The sequence below is a fragment of the Rhinolophus ferrumequinum genome, chromosome 3, assembly GCF_004115265.2.
Source record: "Rhinolophus ferrumequinum isolate MPI-CBG mRhiFer1 chromosome 3, mRhiFer1_v1.p, whole genome shotgun sequence".
Taxonomy (NCBI): Eukaryota; Metazoa; Chordata; class Mammalia; order Chiroptera; family Rhinolophidae; genus Rhinolophus; species Rhinolophus ferrumequinum.
Genome location: NC_046286.1, coordinates 101,763,694 through 101,789,169, shown reverse-complemented (window position 1 = coordinate 101,789,169; position 25,476 = coordinate 101,763,694). Strand labels below are relative to the sequence as shown.

Genomic DNA, 25,476 nt, shown 5'->3' with positions numbered 1-25,476 from the left:
TGCTACCTTAATCTAAGCAATGTTTTTTGGGTTTTTTTTTTTTTAATGTTTTGCTTAATCTTGACAATAGCCCTGTCAGCAAAAAGGAAACGCCACCTTGCTTTACCAGGTTATATTCCTGAAGTCAGGGTTCTGTGGGGAAGGGAAGCAGGTATTTGACCAAAACTTCCTAAATCCCCACGGCATAAGGAGGACAAGTGAAGAGCACGGCCAATCACCAGAAGCCAGACAGTGAGAAGGAAGCGGAGGGAACGTGGAGGCAGAGCTCTGGTTGGTGCTGGCCGGAAGCTGAAAGCATGACGGGGACGCAGCGTCCACCTCCAGCTCCGACAGGCACCCCACTCGACATAGACAGCGAGCTGACACACACAGGTCCTACTGCCCTGTCCTGCCGCCTGTCCTGCCGCAACCTGCTCTCGTACCCTTGGCTCCAGCTTGTCATTCAGGGCCAAGGAGCTCCTAGTCCTTCAATCTCTAGGGCATAGACATGCACAGTCTACAAAAAACATACCAAATTTTTTTCTTCAAAATCTGAAACATTTATTTTATATCGTGAATGTCGGTATGTTAATATCATAAAGCATAAACGCAAACACACCTCCATATTCACTCTTATTAATAGATACAACCACTTCCAGCCATTCCATTGTTACCCTGAAGTATCAAGTCCTAGAAAATCCCAGGCAAAATTAATAACAACTAAGAAAGCGGAAGCTGTCACTCTGTTTAAGCTATCCAGTTGCCTCAGCAAGCAAAAATTCCAAACCTCCCCTTTGCATATCCCAAAGACATTTATCTGTTTAAATGTAGCTTAAGAGAGCAAAAGAATGAATTTGAAGAACTTAAATTATCTCTTATAAATGAATTTTAAGTTTCTGATCTTTAAAGACTGATAGTAATAGGATATAGGGGGTCATATCACCACCACACTTTCATATTCTTTTAGAACAAGGAAAGGTTGAATCACAATCTTATCTTTGAGGACTGCACATAAAGAACATTTAAAATTACCCTAAAAAGAACAGCTTAAAACCACTAACATCCTCATTTTTCACTATTTGCAACAATTAGGAAAAAAATCCTGAAAATAAAAATGATGTGCCTGTAGAATTATATAATAATTGCTAAATATTTTTAAAGTCTTTGACACAAACCTGCTTAATACTCAAGAGAGACGGCTCTCCGGCGGGCCTCTGTTCCAATCTCAACTTCAGACACTCGTGTATGACATTCAGAAGGACCCGACAGAGAACCAGGAAGGCAGGTTCGAAGGAGGGTAAATCCATGGCCTTCAGCTCATCCCAAGACACAGTGCTGCACTTCTGCTCCGAGGCACGTGGCGTCCTGGACAGCTGCACATAGTCGGAACCCCACATGGGATCTGGAAACTCGGAAAACTATAACGAAAATTCAACGAAGGTTAAAAGAGCACACAGGAGAACATCCTAAGGCTGTAGTTATAAACTATTATACTCTAGAATTTGCTGACAGATCTACAAAACTCCTTATTTTACAGGAAAAATAATCTGTAGACTAATTCAACATTTCAACATAGACCCAAAAAGTTCTAGAAGTATTAGAAAGCCGTAAGAACAAAAACCAAACAGCAATATTTTTATGAAAAAAGTATAGCAGAAAGAGAATCAAGTTCATCTTTTGCATCATACATTTTTTATTAATACTTAAAATAATTAGAACACTTATCATTAAGGTTATAGTAATATATATGAGGTGTGATCACAAACTACGGTGAATGCTTAAATAAAAACAAAATGTATTACAGTAAAAGACACACTGCCATTCATCTCCCTCAAAATACTCCCCCTCGCTTCGAACACACTCATCCCATCGTTCTTGCCACTTCCTGAAGCAGTTCTGGAAGTCCTCTTTCGTGACTGTCTTTAGTTGTGCTGTCGTGGCTGCCTCGATGTCCTGAATCAATTCAAAATGTTTACCTTTCATGGTCATTTTGATTTAGGGGAAGAGCCAGAAGTTGTACGGTGCCAGATCTGGTGAATACGATGGATTCACCAGTCCACTCACGAAAGAGGACTTCCAGAACTGCTTTAGAAAGTGGCAAGAATGATGGGATGAGTGTGTTCAAAGCAAGGGGGAATATTTTGAGGGGGATTAGTGGCAATGTGTCTTTTACTGTAATAAATATTTTTTATTGAAACATTCACTGTATTTTTTTTATCACACCTCTAGTTATCACTCCCAGCTATCTCTAGAGTGAGAAAACCAGAAAATTATTAAAATTCAAAAAAAGATTATAAAACCAGCTAGCCATTTATGTAAACAGAAAACTAGTGGAGTCAACCAATTCTTTTGTCCATTTGTTCTGATCTATACTAAATGACGTTGGTAGGAAAAAGAATCTAAAATTGACCTGGCTGATCCCACTCAAATATCTGTTAATGTTTCCTAGGAATCCTAGTGTTGCTCACCCAATGTACTTTTCCCCATAAAACATGGGTTTGGAGTTTTCCCACTGCTCTTAAACCTCTGGCAACATCAAGCTGACCCACTATATTCAAAGACCTTGCCCTCTCCTTTTACTGAGAAAACTGAATCTATCACAATTTGAAAATATCCACTTCTCAACTGAAAACATCAGCAATTACAGCTATTCTGCCTCCAAGTGTTATTCCTATCTATGTTCCCTGTCATTCAGGGAAGAACTCACATTCTATTATGTTCAACACGTATTTTTGCATTAAAATTAATACATACTTTAGTTTCTCATAACAGGCAAAAATTTTGAAATAGCCACAGAATTTTTAAACGATGACTTGTGATAAATGTGAAGAGAGATCGAGTAGACATCTGAGATTCCAAATTTGAATTGTTAGTCTCAGTATCAGTGTGTACTTGTTTGCGTGTGTGTGTTCTGTCCGCTGAAGAGAACAAAAACCATGGCCGACCACTGCAGCTGCAATGAGCAGTGCTGCAGCCCAGACTGTGGTCCTGGAATATCATTTCCCAATAAAAGCAGCGAGGGCTCCTTGAAGATACATCAGACCCCCAGTCTGGAGCAGACGTACAATCAAAGCTTAAGCAGCCTCTTACATCAGGTAACAAGAGAGCTACTAGGCTTGTGAAAAAAGAACTGAAGCCACGAGTAGAATGACTAAGTAAGTCATGACACATTCATATAACGCAGTAGCTTGTAGCTGGTAAATGCAACTGAGGCAGAGCTACACATAGCGATAGGGACAGACGCAGAGTGGAGAAGGGCGAGTGGGTGGGCACAACCCACCAGTCATCTAATAGATGCAGCATTATCACGTTTTCTTAAAAAAATGTATCTGCATTACATACAAAGACATATATTTATATATGCACAAAAAAGCCTAGAAGATACAAGCACAGCTATTAACTACACTGAGCAGGGGTAGAGGATAAGCAGCGACTTTGTTTTTTTTAATATGCTTCAATAAATAAGTAAAACAATAGAAAGCACCTTGTTTTACAAAATGAAGGACTAGATCAAAACAGTCTTTACGTTACCCTTCAAAAGTTAGTTTCTATGCTTCCGTACTAGGGCTCATGTCACAAACTGAAATGTCTGCAGGGCCAGGAGTGTGACGTACACGGAGAGCTAGGGTCGGGTGACAGCTCAGAGTAGGAGACAGTGGGCGCCGCGGTAAATGGACAACGTCGGATACTGCCGTGTGGGAGGTGGGCCAGGTGTGGACAGGCCTCCCAGCATTTCAAGGAAAAGGGAAAATCCAGATTTTCATGTACCCTTCTAATTTTTAAATGCTAGCCACTAAGTCTAAAACATTTAAAGCCATGTGGGACAAAATGTAACTTCAGGAGGCAGAATACTGTATGGTTAAGAGCCCGGCTTTCGAGCCACTTCTGGGTTCGCGTCCGGGCTCTCCCACTTGCCGGACGTGCAACCCTGACCACGTTACTTGACCAAGCCCTCCATGTAGCGAGGTTTCAGGTAACGCTGGCTACTAGTCTTGTTGTGTTGCTGTCGTCACCGACCATGCTCTCCGCTGTCCGCGGGTGAGTTCTGTTCTGTCGGACATCAGGCTTGATGCCGTTGGCTCACCGTAGCCAAAACCACTGTAGCCCAACTTCCTACTTTCCCTGACAGAAGCACACTTCTTTTAAGAAAACAGAAAACCTATAGGCAAATGAGCAAGTATGTGCTTGTTAGCTTGCCACTTACCTCAATTAAAAAGTTTGCGTAACTTTACTAATGAAATCAGACAGGTGATGATTGGAGCAGGTAAAAATGACCTATGACGATGGACCAGGAGCACCGATTGAGACGTGGGGAGGGGAGTCCTGCAGCCCCCTGCTGTGCCCAATGGGCTGACTCGGTGGCAGTGGGGAGGGGCGCCTGGCTGCACGGGAAGCACACGGGAGGGAGGTTTGCTACAAGTGCCACTGCCCGTGCCCTACCCAGGGCGATTCTGATCTGCCCTGTACCCAGGAAGGGAATGGGTACGTGTGCTTTTAAAAGTTGCCGCAATGCAGACGTGCAGCCAGGTTTGGAAACCATCAGCACAGTTTAAAGTCTGGTACCCCCGAACCCTGGGCTTGAATCCTTCCAACAATTTATAGCTTCTGTGATTTGGGGCGAGTGACCTACTCTCTGTAACTGTAAAACACAGAGCTGAAAACGCCACTTCCTTCGGTTGTTGCGTCTGGCACATGGTAAGTAAGACTCAGTAAGTGGGAGCTGGTTATGTAGATGTATGTCCCGTTCTACAAGCTTTATCCACTCTGAATGTAAAAGGCAACCTCTTCAGGATTTGCGCTTATAGGAAAAAATTAGCATAACTGTTGTTGGATCCAAAGACAAACAATTTCATTGGCCACTAAACTTGTAATAATTACGTGATCATTTCTAATTCAAAGCAAGTAATTAACAGAGTTACCAAAACCTTCCTAAAATTTGAAGTAATATGCACGGCAATATGCAAAGTCAGACAGCTAATTTTTTTGCATATTACATTAAAATATAAATTTTCATTTTATCTTTCTCTTCTTCTGAAAATATGTAAATTTCATAAGGTAAAACAAAAAGGAAGGAGCATAAATTAACCATATCACAATCTATGGCTCAAATATTTTATGGGTATTTAACATTTTAAATGCACAAAACCTACAGAACTGTGCAATACAAAGAGTGAACCTTTACAGTAGGCAAATTTAAAATCAACTGGACACTGGGAAGTGCCAAGATGGGATGCAGCCTGAGGTAAATGAATCTGACTATGATGTACGATATAACCTCACTGAAGAGGGTGAAGAAAAAACGTACTGACCTAACTAACTTTGGAAAACTTATGTTCTGACTATACACTCCAAGAGTAAAGACAGAAAGAATGAAATGAAACACTGTACTCCAGTTACTAAATTTATTCCTCACAGAGAGCTGGCAAGCAATTCTGAAACTACTTTACATGTACGAGCACACCAGGGTTGCACAAATATGCAAATAAACTGTAGTGATGGAGATCAAGTTCCTCACTGCAGGAGAAATAAGCTACAAACAAGCCGAGGAGAAAGGCTAGGATGGAACTTGTGGGGCTGGACCAGCACCAGACACCAGTACGAACCTAGGTTGATTTCGGACGGACGGATGGATGGATGGATGGATGGATGGACGGACGAATGGATGGGGAGCCAGAAGGAACCACGGATCTGTGCACACACAGAGGTGACAAGACATGCCCACAGTGTCTGACTCGGTCACTGAGAGGACCTAAGAGCAATGACACCCAACAGTAACAAACACATTCAGTGCTCAGACCTTCATTTCTAAGGTTATTTACTGGAGACCATTCTCCAGTAAAAGGAACCAGAGATCCTTGGAGAAACAGCTAATTTCAAGACCAGAAAAGGGAAAATACAAGATGATGCCAAAATGTTAAGAAATTGCTCAAAAGCAAAGGGAAAACCACGCAAAAAAAGATGGGGGCGTGTCTACAGAACACAGAAGCCAACTGGCAGAGCTCCAGTGGCTAAAGCAGGAACAATCTGAGCCACAAAATAAATAACAATAGCATTGGATTATAACCCAAAGCAAAAAATAAATATTCATGAGTTCATACTGCCATCAATAAATGACTAAATAAACAAATGGGAGAGAAGCAGCAGATCTCATGTAGAACATTTCCAAGTTAATATGTGTAGATACACTCCCCACTCTTGGAATAGAGATTAAGTCCATCCCCTTCAGTGTGGGTTGCACTTAGGGACTCACTTGCAAACACCCCAGTGCGGAAAGGGGAAACCAGTAACTTGCGGGGTTGGGGAGAGGTGGGCTGGCAGACACCACCGTGACCAAGGGATCAAGGTTAATGCCCACGGTGACAATATGACGTGATAAGAGCACTTCAACTCTGTGGCATTCGTGGCCAGGCCCATAACCCCAGTCTAAGCACAGGAAAACATCAGACAAATCCCAATTCATGGACATTCTCTGAGCCATCAGGTTGTGAAAGACAAGACTGAGATGCTATCCCAGTCAGAGGAGCCGAGGAAGACGCGGCAACTAACTGCCATGTGGTGTCCTTGATTGGATCATGGAACAGAAAAGGGACATTTGTAGAAAAACAGGAACCCAAATAATGTCTATAGTTTAGTTAACAGTATTTTGTATCAATGTCACTATATTAATATTGGCAAATGTACCAGAGTTGCTATTAGAGGAAGCTGGATGAAGAGCATATGAAATTCTGTACTATTATATATCTTTGCAAGTTTTCTAGAAATCTAAAATTATTCCAAGACCACAAGTTCATTCAAAAAAATAATAAGACTGCAATTGCATTGGGAGTAGTTTTGACATTAAGAATAAATCTTTTATATATGTTTACATGGCCTCTTGTTTTAATTTTTTTCAACTAAAATCGAACTATAAATAATATAACAAAACCCACACTTAGCTGCAATAACTGTTGGGAGGGGCACCTAGAAACTACTGGACTGCTGAGAGGATGCCCACTAATTTTTGAGGAAGGTCAGGAAGGGTCACTCTGTAAGCAGCAGAAGGGGCAGGACTCGGAGCCCAGGAGTTCTCCATCACAGACACCCGCGTGAAACGGTTACCAGATACATTCATTCCTAAGACTTGACATCGGCCACGCTAAGGGACTTAGATTACAGCAAAGTGGGAGAAGTAAATAGGAACAACGAGATCCTGGGATGCTCTAAATTCCAAGGGAATAAGAAAACCAGGAAATGAATGAGTAAGCATGCAAAAGAACCAGGATCATCTCTGGGTCCAAAAAAGGAGGAGAAAATGAGAGCTCTGTTCTATCTCTGAGCGCTCATCTTTCCTCTTGCATTATTATGTTGTCCTTGCTGCCAGGAAGAAAACTTTGGCTGGCATTATTTGTTCAGTTATTTAGATGTCAATAAGCTTTATTTGATGGTATGAACCTCATTTACAGCAGTTTCTCTACATAAGAATTTTCAAGATACCAACAACTATCTTACAAAGTGAACTTTGGAAACTAACCCATCTGTTAATCAGAGTATAAATAGAAATGTGTCCTGAGAATATGAATTTACAGACACTAGGGAGCTACAATGTTACCTAATTTTGAACAAAACATTAAGGCTATTTATGATATTCATATTATTAAAACAAATTGCAAACAGATTTTTTGGTGTTATTAGTTGCAATTTTTTTTAAAGATTTTTAAATATAATAAAATTTTAGAGGAAAATTGTTTTCTAAAGCATGCTTACAAGCCAAGCAGAATTAAATATGTTATTTATAAACTCTAGTTACAAGTAACTTAATCATAAATAAAAATATAAAAACACAGAGAACAAAATCAAATATCATAAGTATATTTCTTCTTTTCTACAAAATCCTCCCACTATATTTACTATTACCCCATAGCCATAAAAACAATGCAAAATAGAAGATATGTACTGAGTACAATCTACGGTTGGTCGAGATGTTTCTAACAATGAAGAATGATAAAATCGTTCTCAAACCTAAAAGTTTACGCACTGTTTAATATGCCCCTAAAATATACAATTATTTGGTAATTAAAAGGTAAAATACATTATAAAAACAATGTAGAACAGTCTTGCCCATACTGACTTCCAGTTTGCTTCAAGGGAGAAAAAAATGGAGCAAAACTTGGAAAAAAAAAACAGTTTATACTTGTCTTCTACAGCATTTTACTATTTATACAAATGTCTTTTTTAAGCCTCACAAGACCCCTGTACAGTAGATAGGAAAGAATTATGCCCATTTTTCAAACAGACTTAGGGTCAAAAATGTAAGTCATTTACAGTTATGTGATGAGAAAGAGCCACATCAAGGAATAGAATCCAGTTATCTGGCTTCCAAGTTGTGGTCCTTTCCTGCTCTTTCGTGTTTAGTAAAAAGACTAAAACAAAACAAACCTGGAAGGGGTGTATCCATGTATTCACATACATACATACACATCTCCCCTTATAGAATTATGTTCCTGAAATGGGAATAAAAACAAAGTCTTACTTTCCTACTGAGTTCATTAAAATGCTTTTATTAGCTTCATCTCCAGATTAATATTAATTAGAGTAATCCAGATTATTAGATTAATCTCCAGTACAGAATTTCTCCTTTAGCTCTTGGTGACGCTTTCATTATTTGACAAACACATTTCCTCGGGTAGGCACACGCCTCCCACAAAAGTCTTCACCATTTGAAACATCTATTTGATAATAATTAAGACCTCCTTTGGCTCCCACCATCTACTCTCAACACTTGAACCTTACCAAATAGTGTATGCTTGTTTCTTTTCATCATTCTCACCTTTCTTCTACAAGTCATACCTCTTTAAACCAAAATTTAAAACAGGGGCTCCTCTACTTCATTTTTTTTTAAACCAAACGATCTACAGACAATTTTAAAAGAAAGTCTTTAATTCACACACTTATTAAGCTTTGAATTTATATGTGTGTCTTTTTTTCTATAATAAGGACAACCTTTTCAGTTAAATCTCACTTGGTCAAACCAAAGGAACCCAATTCTGATGAGAACACAATTCTGATGAGAAAACTATGGGCTACCTACTATTGTCTTTTTCAGCATGAGTTTAATATAAAACGTAGCGTACTCATTCTCAATGTTTTTCTTGCTCCAACACATCTAAAGATTGCAAAGAACTCCTGTTAGTAGCAATGGTTCATTGCTACAGAGGGAGGGTCTGGCGGGGAGAGAAAGACAATTTGGGGAACGGCATCGAAAGCAGTTTCAAGAAGCTTGACAGGCCTCCCGGGGCCCTCATCAGGAGCCCCTCTCTCCGAGGAGAACCACTGAGTCAGAGATGAGGTGACACTGCTGGAGCTTTTTCATTCATGTTACTAAAATAAAAATTAAGTAAGACATGTCACTAAAATAAAAACAAAAACTGCCAACCCTGTCTTGCCCATAGGTGTCCTCATTGGAACTGCGCCACTCTTGCCAAAACACTAGACCAAAGTAAGTTATTCGCCATCTGAAGTATATGACGAATCCTTATCATCACATATCTAGTTTTGCTCTACTGATTTTGAAACCTGCGTTGTAATCAAATCTTATTATAAAATAGTTATTCGTGGACTAAACAGGAAAAAAATTCATTTGCTCTAAAAAAATGTACAAATAAGAATCATTCAGAGTTAAAATACTGTTTAAAGAAAATCACATATATAAATTCATTTTTAAGATTTCTAATCAAAATAATAGCTATAAAGTGTTGACTCATTTTGCAAGCATCTCGCTATGTGATGTGAATGCCTGACCCTTTCTCCTAGGGGTTCATGATCTGGCCATCAGATTAAAAATAAAAATCTTGCAAACTCAGGTCCTCTTCCAGTGTTTCCCATCTTAAAGAATGTCTTCTGTCTTAGCATCTCTGACTCCAAAGCAAGCCAGACTGTGTAATCAATAGAAGTTTTTTGTTAAAAATGTATATATATATGTATGTATACAGCTCCTAAAATTTAGAATCAAAAGCTAACACAGGTGGACGGGATCTCCAGATGAACACGCAAAGTCACCACAGAAAGTCACCACAGCCTGTATTCTTATTCTCAAGAACAATACCCAACAATATGCCCGTTTACTTTTACTATTCTTAACAGTAAAGAATTTCTGAGATATGAAGCTATCAAAACCAAATTTGTGCAAAACCAAGTTTCAAACCACTTCCTCCAGCAGGCATTCACCTATCACAAAAATCTTCACCATGTGAATCATGTATTTGATAATAACTAACACCTCCCCTTAGACTTCCATCACCTACGCTAAACACTTTAAATCTTACCAAACAGTGTATACTTTTTTCCTTTGATCATTCTCACATTTCTCAACAATTCACATCTCTTTAAAATCCAGTGACCAAAACTGGACATGCTACTCAAAAAGAGAGTAAGCTATTGCAAAGAATAGAGAAAGAACTATATCCATGACCTTGGATGCCATATTTAAAAATATTTTAGCATCATGTTGACTTTTGACTGACTCATATTCAGCTTGTGGTCACCCATGATTGTGGCTTTCTTCCCTCTTTATTTATACCTAGCTTGTCCTTCTCCATCCTATATTTATATGGTTGGATTTTTTCCCTTCCACATACGACCTTACACTTAATTCACTAAATTTTGTACGGTTTTCATAGATCCATTTCCCCACTGATCACAGTACTTTATAAAAATGTTTAAATCTTCAATGTATAATAACTCCCACTCATGTCTTAAGAATATCAAGACTATAAGAGTACATAATAATCAACACAACACACACTGTAATTTACAAGTAATAATGGAACTAAGGACGAGAACATGCCAACGCCTACTGGAAACGTACCTCCACTGGATGGTCACTCTTCACCAGTGCTATACGTGCCCTTTGCAAGGAACCATCCATCAGCTTGTGAAGTCTTAAAATTAGCTTTCTTAGCCCCATCTGCTTCAGTGCTTTGTCTACAAATGGTCTATAAATAGAAGTGAGACAATGTCTACTGAAGCCTCCTTCTGTGCTGCAGTCTGGTGCTCCCCAGCCAAAAGAATCGTCCTCAGATTCAAGCCGCTCAAGCTTCTTGGATATGCAGTCCTGAGACTGGCTGTTGGAAGTGTTGTCAACGGGCTGTCTGGTTTCTGGTACCCCTGGATCAATGATTTGTTCTTCTTCACTCTCATCTGTGCTACTTTCCAATTCTTTCAATTCTCCTTCTGTGTCATCGCCCTCGTCTTCTGGCTCATTGCCCTTGGATGATCGAGGAGAAGGGATTTCAAACACTGGCCAGCCAATGTCTGACAAATTCTTGATGCCCAAAACAGTGCCCATAATCCTTAACTTCTGATTTAAGTCTTTTGTGATGTTTAACCACAAACAGAGTGCCTGCACCCTGTCCTGGAAGTCTTTTGCAGCATATTTTTCGTAGTCCTTTTGAAGAGCCTGCAACGATGGATAAAGTGCTTCTATGTACTCCAGCAGCTCCATTATTCGTTTGACCTGCTCAAATGATACCCTCTGGCGTTGGAGATGCTCGTGGTATGTTGAATAACCCGCAGCCCGTGTCCCATGAGGGGCTCCGCACTGCCCTTCTACTGAAGTGCCATTAAAACCAGCTCCATTTCTAACAAAAGCAAAGCTCCCGTAATTCACTTTGAAAGTAAGGATCTCATTGATGATGTCTGGGATGGCTTGACGGGCTGTATATAAAAAGAGGTCCTGGTCATTAATGGTCCGTCCTGCATGCCAGGCTTGTAGCTCTAACCAGATCAGCTCGTTAGATCGGTTAAACCAGAAAGCAGATGTATTCTCCTGTCCTCTTTGCTCCCTGTCCTTCTTCTTTGAGACTGAGGTAAGCTTTAGCAGAAGTCGTAACGTTTCAAAAAACTTGAGGCGATCTGCGGGACAGTCGGTCCTGGAAGTCTGCCGTGCAGTTCTGGCGATGGGCATGGGCACAGACACTGGCAGCTTGGCGTGGCTGCAGCCAAGACTGAGGTAAGGCTTGTTCAGATCCACGTCTGGGATCGACTTTTTGGGCAAAGACCCACCCACGGAGTCCAGCATGAATGAGCACTGCACGTTCTTCTTATGATCGCGCTCAGTTGTCCTAAGGGCCGCTCGGATCTTCTTCTCCTGCTTATAGCTGTATTCTTCCACAGTCTCCCCGAGTTTTCCAGTGTCTTTATGTGGAGGCTGGCTTGACACGTTCATTTTTTCTATTAAAAAAATAAATGTAACATTATATTACTCTAAAATATGAAGTTAGTCTCAATATTTTCAATAAAACTGATATTCATATGTATTTATATTTTCAGGCTGTTACTGGAGGGAAAAAATCATACATATGCTGAAAATTAAAAGAATCAAAAATATATATAACATTTCTCTTTAAATTTTTAAAAAGCTTATATCCATTCCCTGCTATATTCTAACATTCTTCACTACTAACCTAAAACGAGCTGCTTCCCTCAATGCTACACAGTACAGTTACCCAGAGACTCAAATCTTCACAAGTTACCACCTTCAGCTTAAGAGGGAGAAACAATACAACAGATCTGCCAGGACCCTGGTTTGCAGAACACCTCCTATTCCTGCTTCTGCCATGAACTAAGTGTATTAACTTAGAGCAAATCACCTAAGTTTCCTGAGTCACTTTTCTCATTTGTACAATGAAGTAGATTGAGGAAAGCATCTTTAAGATTATTCTCATAAAAAAACTGAAAGACAGATAATAAGCTAAAATGTTAACCTTAATTTATTCTATCCCTTGATTTCTTCTTGGCCACAAACAAATGAACAATAAACATTTTAAACTTAACATTAAGAAAATTGAAGACATATAGACTAATTTAGTATAATTTGCCTGGTCTGTTATACATAAAATCATTCAAATTAATGCAAAGAAGGTAAACATCACACTTTTCCAGCTCTACCACACAACACCGCACACTGTGTGTTCACCTGTGTGATTCCTACTGGAGATGGGACTAGAGCCTATCCATCATCAAAAAGAGTACATGCCTATGGCATCACTCAAATTCTGACTCCATGGAAAGAATGAAGGAGAAACAAGGGAAGAATGGAAGGAAGGAAGGAAGGAAGGAAGGAAGGAAGGAAGGAAGGAAGGAAGGAAGGAAGGAAGGAAGGAAGGAAGGAAGGAACGAAGGAAGAAAGGAAGGAAGGAAGGAGAAGGAGAAGGGGAGGGGAGGAGGGCTATAGAAGAAAGGAAAGAGAGGTCAAGGGATAAAGGAAGGGAGGGAGGGAAGGAAAGAAAGACTTAATGAAAAGGTAACTATGGTGACAACATACATAGTGGGAAGAAAAAGGGTCAGGAAGAGCTACAAGGAAATGCATAGTCCAGGCAGCACTGCCCCAGGCTGGAGTCCCAAATCCTTAACTTAGTAGCTACCGTGTTTCCCCAAAAATAAGACCAGGTCTTATATTAATTTTTGCTCCACAAGACGCATTAGGGCTTATGTTCAGGAGATGGCTTCCTGGAAAATCGTGCTAGGGCTTATTTTCCGGTTAGGTCTTATTTTCGGGGAAACACAGTATATGACTTGAGACTTAATGTCCTGAAAATGGGGGCACCAATACGGATATACTCAACGTCATAATTATTTAACTCTACTTTAAAATTTAAGAAGAAAAAAATAATACACAGTGAGAAAGAACTCTAGTTTACGATAGCAATGGCAGCTAATACTGACTAAACATACAATCCCCACAACGCTGCAAGGCAGACTGTTTTACAGATGGAAACAGAAGACAAGAGGCTGCATATACAGACGGTGGCAGAACGCGGATCAGAATCCAGGCACTCTGGCAAAGCCATTCCCAAGGGCTGTCCCTCCGACACAACACACACCCCGCCGCCAAAACATTCCAACAGCCCCCTTGCCCAACATGGGGGCTTCATTTCCATCTTTTCTTGGTATTCATGAACAAGAGGCAAGAAACAACTCACGTGCAACATACGAAGCTACTTTCTAATACACACGTGACTGGGGCATTCAAAACTAAGAGCCCTGGAAACGCTCTGCGCCATTTCCTCAACTGTAAATTAAATATTATAAAGGACCTACACCTCATTGGGTTACTATGATATTTAAAAGATAACTCTTTTGAAGACCTAAGCACAGTGCTTAGCACACAGTAAGCACCTGGTAACTATTAGTGATAACTGTGCAAATGCTGCTACAAACAATACAGCAGCCACTGAAATGAACAGCACAGGGTATTCGAGGACATAAAAAGTCCATAAAGCCTTAAATGAAAAAAGAAGCTGGCTATAAAACAGTAAATATAGAACAACATAAATGGAGGCAAACAAAGAGATTACAAGGCAAAGATGGTAGAAGTTGTTATTTCTGCTTATTAGGTTTATGGGTATTTTTATTTCTTCTTGTCTGTATTTTCTAAATTCCTCCTTGGATAAGATTTCATCTAAAACACACAAGTAATCTTTTGTAATAATAAGTTATCAAGGACTTTGGTGTCTAGGTCTGCTCTTACACAGCTGCAATGGCTTGGTTTTTGGGCATTCGCTTCTTCACCTGAAAAATGGCAGGAACTGGAAGAGGTCTCTGAGACACCTTCCAGATCTAAAATTCTGTTAATTTTACGAAATAAACAATGGAAAGAAGTGGAGGAGGAAAGAGACCACCTTCCCTCTTCCTTCCATCTCCTCCACAGCCCAGGAGGACAGCAGGAACTCAACAAATACCTAGTGACCGGTTTTTTGACTGATCGGTGACAGAGGACCAGCCAACTCCAAGTACTGCACTCAGGCAAGCTTCACCCCTGCAGCTGCACAGGGAAAAGTCCATATCGAGAACCAGGAGAACCAGTTCCTAACCTAGTCCTGCCGCTATCGCAAGCCTTCTGGCCTTAAAGAAGTGGCCTTAAAACTCCACGCTTCAGTTTCTCAGTCTACAAAATGGGGAGACTGTGCTCTCAACTCCTGTTCCAATAGTACGGACGACAAGTGAAGGAAAAGCAGGTGTGTTGTTGGCATCTTCTCACTTTACCACCACAAAGCAAACATGTTTTAACTAACTTTGAATCAGTAGATGCTGCTTCAATGCTACTATTTTAGACAAGGAGTTTCTACAGGCATTGGATATGGACTGACTTTAAAGACGACAAATTGCAATGGAAAGCTATCAATTTCCAGGGGGGTAAGCACAGGCCACAGGTTCAACGGCCTACAAGAAATAAAGTTTTAAAAGGAAGGAAAAAAATCATCTTCCCTGTGGGACAGACAGGCAAGTTACACTTAGGAATTCATCCTTGGGTAAGATTTCAGTCAAGCAAATAAATACAATAAAATCCTCTCTCTTTCCTGAGGAAAGACTGGATACGGACACAGTGACTTGCCGTCACAACCACGAGAGACCAGCGTGTGGAAGGAGGACGGTGGGAAGGGAGTCTGGCCAGAGAGAAGGGAGAACATGGGCCACACAAAGGGAGAAATGAGAACGGGTTTGATTTCTGCAGAGAGAACACGCGATGGGGGCATTTCTCAGATGAGACAGAAAATGAAATCCCTATCTTCTGCAGTAACAGATGGGTGAATTCCAAGAGGCTATGAGGTCAGCTTTAGGACAAGTGGTTTGCCAAAGTTCGCAGGGAAATTCTAGTACCACGGGCTTCAGTGACCTGAGGTTCCGTGCCAGGAAACGGCACAATGGGCGCAGGTCAGGACGATTCGATCATCTACCTCAGAAAAGAACAGCTGTGGCAAGCTAGGAGGAAGGGAAAACTGAACACAGAGGCGACTCTTCTAGGACCTGTGCGGTTCTAAACAGAGAGCAGCGGAGTGCAGGCTCTGACCACGGCGACGAGCTCTGTGGTACCATCCAGGCCCGGCTCTGGGCGAGGAGGGCCCTGAACGCAGGGCAGCACACGGCACCGGCACAGCGCGCAGATCTGGGACTGCCTAGGGGTCCTGGGGAAGGAAGCCTGGCTCTGCCTCCCCAACTGCCCAAGACGCCACGTCTGCAAGACAGAATCCAGACACCCCCGCCTAAGAGATTCCAAGAACAAAAGAAGGCCCGCTGTCCCCTACGCCAGCGGCCACCGTGGATGAGTACGCTGAGTCACCCACACTTGGGGTCTTCCACCACCTACGAGAAATACAAGTGCCTCCCACCACCGACTAACAATTACTCAGGACAAAGATTTCTATCTCTGGAGAATTTTGTTCTCCTTTATTCACAATACTGCTGCTAGTGGCAATAATTCAAAAATTAAAACCTAAAATGTAAAAGCAGCATTAGAATCAAACTCAAAATAGAAGGAATAACTAACACTATCAGAGAGAGGATCAATCAGTAGTGACATGTTATACAAAGACGATGTACCAAACGTGCCACGCCCTGTCCCGCGTGTCATTTTAGGGACAAGACTTACCTTTCGAAGTAGATCGACCGGCAGGCCTGCCCACGTTGTTCCTCTGGTGTTTCGCTGACATGCGTTTCATCTGCCGAGGTGTGCTGGGGGGAGAGTTGCCATAAAGGTTCTCTGTGTTTGTTTCATCCGAAAAGTCCTCTGGATCAGATTCAGAAGTCTTGCAAGCTGGATCTCCCAACGTGCACTCTTGCCTATGAAACACAAGCAGAGAAAATATTCAGGAACGTATTATGCGAATTCAAATTTCCACTACTTGAAATTTCTCTCAAGGAGCCTCCGTAAAGCCTTCCTGTGGCTGCGTGTCCTCCTCAGCACAGTAGCTGCGCTTGTGGGAACGCACAAGGAGACCTTCTTCACTCAGAGGAAGCAACGACTGACTTCGCTGCTCTGACCACGTGGGCAGAACTGACGCGCAGTTTCTGTTGTGTGTAGGATTCTTTTGAACAGAAATAAAGCTGAAAACTAAGAACTTAGAGACTAAGGAAAAAGAGCACAGAACTAAAAGATGCAGATCAGACAGAACCCAGTGGGCACTTGTGTGCCAGCCACGGCCACGCTGAATGGCTGAGCGGGCCAGTGCAGCTCTGCCCTGGACCGCAGAGATCCCCCCGCTTTCTGCAGCACACACACGGACAGACAGACAGAAAACATAGGGACACTTCACCAGCCCCACGCAGCACAACACAGAGCACTGATAACATACGGCAGGTCAACTTTTCTATGTCCTCTGATGAACAGTAGGAGGCAGAGCTGAGGCTAGACGGGGAGAAGGAGGCTGTGAGAGAAGAAAAAGGGATTCATTCTCTTTGCCTTCAAAACGCAATTCCTCATTGACTTGTTCTCGGGAAACACTTCCTGCCAATGCTCTGTCCCCAGCCAACTTCTCAAATAATGATAAAGTTCTACTTTAGCAAAGCTAACAAACTAAAATGTAATGATATAAACTGAGAACAAATACAATGCCAAAACAGCAAACTAGAAGGAATCAATCACAAAGCTCCTTTCAAATATTTATTATCAGCCTACCCCATTCTGAATATTCTTTATAAAATATACTTCAGATTTTATAAACATAACTGCAATGACATCCAAGATATAACCAGGTTTTTCTTTTCCTGGCAATTTGTAACCTGATATAAAATCAACCTATTTCAAAATCACAAGGAAAAAAGGAAAAACCACTCTAAAATGTGTGGTACCATTATTACTGAACTGGACTGACACATAAAACTTCAGAAAATAAATTACCTCTCAAAAAATTAAAATGCTGCAGAATTATACAAATGTACAGTACTGAAATCCCTTTGACGGGTCAAAAACTGGTTTTTTAATCAGATTAACACCACTCTAGACACTTTGAGTACACACACTCCACACATATGTGCACACACAGTAAGATGTACAAGTGAAACACCCTGAAAGCTAAAACAAAGGAAACCACGCACAAATTTAAAAGTAAGTTTTAAATGCACCTATCCCCATGGGCTCTCTTATTATTTAAATCTCACAAGGTCCTACAGCAAACAATGTAACCTCCAGATTAACCTGAAATTACCAACATCGTTGCTTCTACACTCACAAAATGGTCAATTTGGCTGATGAAAGGACATGGCTATAGAATGTCAAGGTCGCTAATTTCAATTCCACAAGTTTTAGTGGCACAGGCTTCGGAATGATTTATGAGATGGCTTTGTGGTGTGAGGGGCTTATGTTCAAATCCTGCCTGTGCTGCTCACAGGCTGTGTGGGCCTTGGCCAAATTATTTATTATAAAATCTCCACATTGTACATTTCCCAAATAAGGATCATGAATACTTAAGACTCTATACCTGTAAGGGGTGAATCCCGTAACGCACGCTTAACAAAGGAGCCGTAACAGTGTGAAGGTTCACTAAGGATTGATACTATTCCTATGACAGACTTTGAACCCCGAGGTACTCACTCACCACCCACTGGGCATGACAGAGGACCAGAAACCATTTTAACATTTTTAACAGTTTCTAAATTCTTTCAAATTCAATTATTATAACTCTTTTTTTTTTTATTTCCCCCTAAGATACAGCCAATGGTTAAGGAAGAACTTTGTATTTATTTTACTACTTTTATATCTCCAATAATTTCCAGCATAGTGCTCAAAACCATTCCGCGTTTTCCACAATATTTCATAAACCAGAACGATCACCACTAAAAACTACAGCACAAACATTTAGTCAGTTAAATACATCGAGGCCACACAACAAGGAGCATCAGGATAACCAGAAAAATGGAGTCAGATAGGAAAGCACACACACAACCCCGTTCAGAACACGCCCTCTGCAGGGAGAAACGTGCCCTCAGAGGCAGAAGACCTGCGGCCTCGTTGCAGCCTTACTGGATGGGAGACTGCATGCATGACTTAATCTTTCTAAGACTAATCGCTTCTCGGCCTTTTGGCTAAGATCAAGTGAAGAAGACTAATTTAGAATCTGTAAGGTCAACATTGTAAAATATTTCAGGAAATTCAGTTGTGAAGATCCAAGAAGAAATCAAAACAAAATAATGGAAACAAAGGGCTATGTGGAAAATACTAAAATATCAAACAGGGCTATAAAAGTATATGTTTTACTAATATCCAGCAGCAGTAGTACTGTGTGGATGAATGAGCTCAAGAAATGCAAAATGAAAGTGTAGGAGGATTTTCTGAAGAGGATTGAAAATGTCCAAACTTCACTGAGCCAAGTCTTCCAATGGTAAGCCCCAGGAGTCACGATCTCAGGATAGAAGAGTTTGTTTTTTTAAATAAATACCCCTGTCTGATCTACATGGAAACGAGTCCTGTTCTTTACCTGGGGGTGGAAGGGGGGGTGGGGGGGAGCAAGAGTCTAAGAAAGCACATTTAATAAAAATCTAGTTAATGTTAAAGAATTTAATTTGAAGAAACAGAAAAAGGTATTTGTTCTGTACTGCCCTCCAACTGTGGGCAAGTTATTTCTCTACTCATGGAAAAATTCATTTGGCTGTACTCTCCAAATCAAAGTAGAAAAGGAAATCACTGCAATAATTCTACAGAAGCTGAACTTCTCTTGTTTTTAAACCTGCATCTATTAGAAAACAAAAAGTCATCTATCTTAGTCTTTATACTTTGTACCTTAGTCTTTATACATGGACACAAGAAACAACTGCTGATTTCAAACCACTCCCAAATTATTTAATTATTCTAACATCCAACAAAAAGAATCACGTGGAAGTAAAGATAAATACTGTTATAAACAATATATTAAGATAAAACACAATACATTTCATCCCTCCTTATCCATTATGTATCACAGAAAAGGAGGTAGGAAAAATGCCATGTGGTACTGCTAGCCATAATATTTATAATTCATAATTAAAATGAATTTTAGGGCAAGCATTATACAAAGGTGAAACTATGTATTTAAATACTTTCTCAGAATATACTTAGTCAAGATGGTATTCACACTTGTTGCAAATGTTATCAGTTTACATTCCATCCAAGTAACTTAGTAACTTAATTACGTCAGAAAAAAAGTCCAACATTATTTTATTCTTCTTTATTTTAAAAATTATGAAGAGTCTAGCGCCCTATAAATAAAATTCACATGTGTGATATCCTATCAAAAATTACCAAACGGGAAGATAGCACCCAAACCAGGAGAAAAATCAATAGAAACATACCAGAAATGACTCAAGTATAACCTATAGAGATGAAAAATAAAAAAAAATACCTGAAATGAAAAATACTTGGAAGGAATTAAAAAGAGGTTAGACACAGCAGAAGAAAAGATCAGTGAACTTGAAGACATAGCAACAGAAACTATCCAAAATGAATCAGAGAGAAAAAGATTGAGAAACAAAGATGAAAAAGAACAGAGCACCAGTGATGTATGGTGCAATATCAAGCAGTGTGGCATGGGCTATTGAGTCTAAAATGAGAAAAGGGAGGCACAGAAAAAAATCTTTGAAGAAATAAGGGCTGAAAAATTTTCTAAATTTGAAGAAAACCATAAGCTCACAGATCCAAGGAGCTCAGCAAACTCCAAGCAGAAGAACTATTAAAAAAACTACCAGTTTTTGATTATGCACATCATAATCAAACTGTTGAAAACCGGTAAAAAGAAAAATCTTAAAAGCAGCTAAAGAAAAACAACTTAGTTGGGGAGCCTTAGCTAAGAAGCAATACATAATGGAGGGAGGGGAATCAAGCAAAAGTTTATTCTTTTTCCTTAAAAAAACCAAACATTTATACACAAAATCAAGGAAAATAAATACTAGTGGTAACTTCAAAAGAACTTACATCATTTCAATTAAGTAACCAAAAGCATCCAAAAGCTCATTTTGTATTAACTCATGTGAGATGAGCTAATGTGGTCGGTTGACTGGTTCAGAATGTTTCCATGGATACCAATTATTTTGGAAGAGGAAAGTAGTACAAGGTCTACATCAGTTGCCCTGAAACATTTGCCTTACTCGTGTTTAAAAACATACAAATGTGAAATGTCTTTCTGGTACTAAACTTCTGACAGTCACATAAAACCACGTTTCCCTCTTTTAACATAAAACTTTGCTAAAGTACTATTCACTTGGCACAGAATCTGGTCTAAGAAAAGTATGTCTTGAACTCAACCCAAAGGAGTTTGGTGTCATTTTTAAATTTAAAAATGTGTGCAAGACAAGACAAAAATTCAAGTTACTTGGGGTTAAATAGTTCTGCTCTGACATAGTAGGTAAACCACATGGTGACCAGAATAGCTCATCTATAAAATGATGGAGTTGGATTAGATGAGTTTGGAAACATCTGTGGTTTTGCAAAAGCCCTTAAAAGTTAACTTCATTAAATGTTCTATATAGCAAAGTCCTCAGAAATAAAATATTTTATTCACTTATGACGTACAGTATAGTGCTCATCTGCGTAAGATTCTCTCCACCATTTCCATCTCCCCAGTTACCTATTCTCTAGCAAGTAATAATTCAGGGAAGACTTCTGCTGTTGGGGAAAGGGAGGGGGAAGGGACGGATTCTAGGGTTCTGATTTTTAAGAACTTGTATAGTGTGTTTGCCCTGCAGTATAAATCAAAGGGAGCTAAGCTCACTTGGAGGTTGCATGCTTGGTTTGTACTGTAAGAGCCAACTAATTAATAAGTTAGTTGATCTTTATATTAGCCTAGAGTTGAGTGTTTATCAGCTAACCTCCAGGTGAGCTGTTGTCAAACCTCAAACGCATCTAACATTCACTATTAACTTTTGCATTGATTCAGAGTGTAGGGTCTTCACAAGCCTAGCGAGTCTTGGTTATTTTTCAGGATAGACACCAGACTTTTTTTTGTTGTTTTTTAACTAAAATTCATCATTTTTGAACAAGTAGATATTAAAAAAAGAAAAAAAAAAGACTCCCTACAGAAGTGAACAAAAAACTCTCCGCAGCTAGAGTCCAGGTTCCGTGACAGCAGAGCCCTCGTCTGTCCTCTTCACCACTGTTCCCCTGGGACCAGAACAGCGCCTGGAGCAGTGTGGGCACAATAACCACCTGCTGAATACATGAACGTGTGCAGTAAATAGTTTTGCTTTTGGCATATTGGCCTAATCATTATCTAAACTCTATTAAAATACAACCACACTTAATTATTTGAAGAACGTAAATTTTAAAGGCTACAAGAATTAAAGATTATTTATTTCTGATAATAAGTTAAGTGGTATTGCAACCCTTGGTGCCAAAATGACTATCTACTGACCAAAACCACAGCCATGGGGTACGGAATAAGGAATCATGGTTTTGGAATCAGATTCACATAGGCTGAAACACCTATGGTTCCACGCTTATTAGTAAGAATACAAGTTTTGATCCAATTGTTGTGAGTTGGCTTGCAAATAGTTTATTCTATTAGAAGCCTTCTTATCAAATGTCAGTAGAACTTGTGGTGAGTTAATTTTTAAAATATATATATTAAAAGCACTAAAAATGAACCATGCAAATACAAAAACTGAAACGTTTGTGGGGCTATTACTTTGGAGGCGCCCCACGCACCTGGCCTCCCGGTATTCACGCCTGTGTATAATCACCTGCTCTTGACTCTGGGATGCCCGTGAGCTGTTTTACCCACGAATGTAGCAAAAGCGACACGGGCCAGTTCCGGGCCTGCACCCTAAGAAGGCCACTTCTGTACCCCAGGGGAAATGAGCCACCAAGAAGTAAGCCCAGCTACCCTCAGGCTGCCCCGGTCTTCGCAGCCTCGTGTCGCCGGCTGGAGGGGCTGCCTGACAGAGGGCCCAGCTAGCTCACAGCTGACAGCAGCAACAACTTGCTAGCTTGTGAGCGAGGCTATTTTGGACCTTCCAGCTGTCCCTGAGCCCCAGCCAACACCACAAGAAGCAGAAGAGCCACTCAGTGCCGTAACAAATAATAAATGGTTTTTACTTTAAGTCATTAAGCTTTGGTATGGTTTGTTAACTCATAATAGATAACCAACGTACAAACAAAACATAAATATTTTATTTTCACTTTAAGCCCAGGGCTGGGTTGAAATCCATCGCTCCTTTGATGAGGGCCACAGCCTTGCGGTGTAGTGTGAGGCCCTGAAAGAAGCCACCAGTCAACTGTGTCACCTACACCACAACCAAGGGCAGCTCCACTCTCTTGTTTCTTCAAAATAGAACAAGAATGTAAAGACTTTCGTGGAGTGATTTTCCAGGATTTTTATGGTTTTTCTTCCTAAACTTTAATAATTCTCCCCTATAACTAACTTGATGGCAATTTTCTTTTTGGGACGGATCTTTAGACTTTCCAAAGCATTCCAAATTAGTTTATATAGAAACTATGAGTCTTTTTTGTATTCACATTTCATGTATTTGCATAATGGTTTACTAAATCATGCAATTATAACTAAAATGTACAATACACCTAAACAGATTTAGGAACAAACCAGGCACTCTTCAACTCATGGAAACAGAAAATCACAAGCATTCTTGAAAGTACCCTATTAGCCATAAGCATTCATAACTGGATGGATGTTTTATAGAAGAAATGGACAGGCTCAGGTCTTGGAGTGGGTTAGGAAGATGAGCAGATAGGCCTGCCTGTCTTAGATCTTCTGGGACAAGTCATTTACTTCACTCATAAATTTATACAAAATATACTTTATCAGTTCTGAACGAAGAAAAACACAAAGAGCACCCAAAGATAGAAAACAAATAAAGAAAAATTACCCCAGATGGAGAAACATTATTCATCATTAGAAATAAAAATAATTATAAGCTGTTGATAAAATATTTTCAGATGAAAGATTTCAGAAAATAAACTTACAAAATCATAGAAACAAATGTAACAGAATGCTTTAAAGCCTTCATATTATTTGTCACTTTTGGTTAACCAGAAGACTACCCAAAAGGAACTAGAACAAAGAGAGAGAGTGTGAAAAATGCTTTGGGCATATAAATACAGGAGTCATGTTACAGCTGAAAGACAAATGTGATTATTTCTGTTATTTCTGCAATTTTGCAGCAAACAGTTAAGTATTTAAAAACGAGTGGACAAAGAGTAAGACATTTTTCAGGTATACTTTCTTATTTTTACCACATCTAATATCTCCAAAGAAATGCGTGAGTATATCTATCCTATATCTTTATCCAAAGCTTTGCAAATCAGTATCAGATCATATGTGTAAGAATCAAAACGGAATGAAAACCCTTAGATGCACCTGGTTGAGCACCAGTGACGCACGCAGACAGCAAAGGTAGGAGGGATGTCCTTGCAACACTAGAAAGGAAAATAAACACCACTTCAGTCTCACTGTGGATGCATTTTGCAATGAAATGCCAACAACAACAACAACAAATTTTTAAAAGAAGCAACATAAAAGTGATGATTCATTCAAAAGGTTTTTTGAGGCTTGACTAAAAAGAACTATGGGGCTGTGGCAGGGAAATTTGGAAGATGGAAAATGTATCAAAACTGGGAGGAAACACAAACAAAGGGACTTATACTATGCCAAGTGCATATAAAACATTAAAAAGAGTTTAAAGAGAAACAAAAAAATGTTTAAAACTTAAAAGGTAGCAAAAAAGAATTATGATCTCCCTCTACCTACTCTTCTTACAAATTAGAACATTTTTTATTCCTTTATTATAATTTGAATTTGTGGGAAAAAAATCATTTTCTATCATGAATTACTACTTTCTTGTCATTCTTAGAAATCAAGTAACTGAAGAGCCCCTTTCTATAGGAAAACACATGAGTTGTTTGAATCTCCTTGGCTCAAGTTATCTTTTTCCCTAGTTTGGACTTTAAAAATAGTTAACTATAAATATGCCCTATGACACACATACACATTCAAAAGATGAACTCCAACTGTTAGGAGGATAAATCTAGGAAATACAAGCATATGAGATATTCTCCCAGGGTTTCCAGTGAAGGAAATGGAAAACAAAGTGGGAAAAGCAATTAGGACAATTTGGACATTAAATCTCTCACTTCTGCTTTGACATTAGCACAGAAAGAGCTCATTTATCGTGGCACCAGATCTTGGTTTCCAATACCATGCTCCAATAAAAGAAGCAGGACTCCCTGGAGAAATGGCTGATTGATTCCAGGACTGGGGCAAGGAAGCTGTAACATGAGCCGGGAGCATCTCGTAGTGCCAGCAAGTGAGAAGTGCTCAAAAAAACAAAAAACAAACCAATGGGAGTACGTTAGGACACAGGAACAGAGCGCCCATTGGCCGAAGCGGGAACAATCTGAGCAACAAAATAAATGACACAGTCCTGGATTATGACCATGAACCCATGAATCCATATTGACATAAATAATTACTAAACAAATAAATTAATGGGAAACGAGACCAATCTCCGGTACAGAACAAATCCCAGTAATGGATGTAGATACTGCCCACCACTTAAGTGTGGGCTGCACTTCTAGTGATTCACTTTCAAAGAACACAGTAGAGAAAAGTGGAGAAAAAAGGAAGTTTGCACTGGAGAAACTGACAGACACGATTCCATCGGCTGGCGGGCAGGCGGTCACGGTGAACAGCATCAGCGATAAGCCGTGTGGCAAGCCTGTGCCCTCGCTGGATGACAAGCACCCTTCACCTCCGTGGTCGT

The 25,476-nt window shown here is 40.0% G+C and overlaps 1 protein-coding gene across 5 annotated transcripts in view; it reads right to left on the bottom strand.

Annotated features, from left to right (window-relative positions):
- The window catches only part of MAP3K4 (mitogen-activated protein kinase kinase kinase 4), an 84,082-nt gene that overhangs the window by 41,713 nt on the left and 16,893 nt on the right, over window positions 1–25,476 (bottom strand). For all 5 annotated transcript variants that reach the window (XR_004422265.1, XM_033099707.1, XM_033099713.1 and 2 more), the window contains exons 2-4: window positions 16,385–16,575; window positions 10,823–12,186; window positions 1,155–1,397 (exon numbers count right to left, since the gene is read on the bottom strand). Coding sequence is in view for 4 of the 5 variants with exons in the window: in XM_033099707.1 (XP_032955598.1) it covers window positions 1,155–1,397; window positions 10,823–12,186; window positions 16,385–16,575 (1,798 nt within the window). In the remaining variant the exon portion in view is untranslated. The remainder of the gene's footprint in view (window positions 1–1,154; window positions 1,398–10,822; window positions 12,187–16,384; window positions 16,576–25,476) is intronic.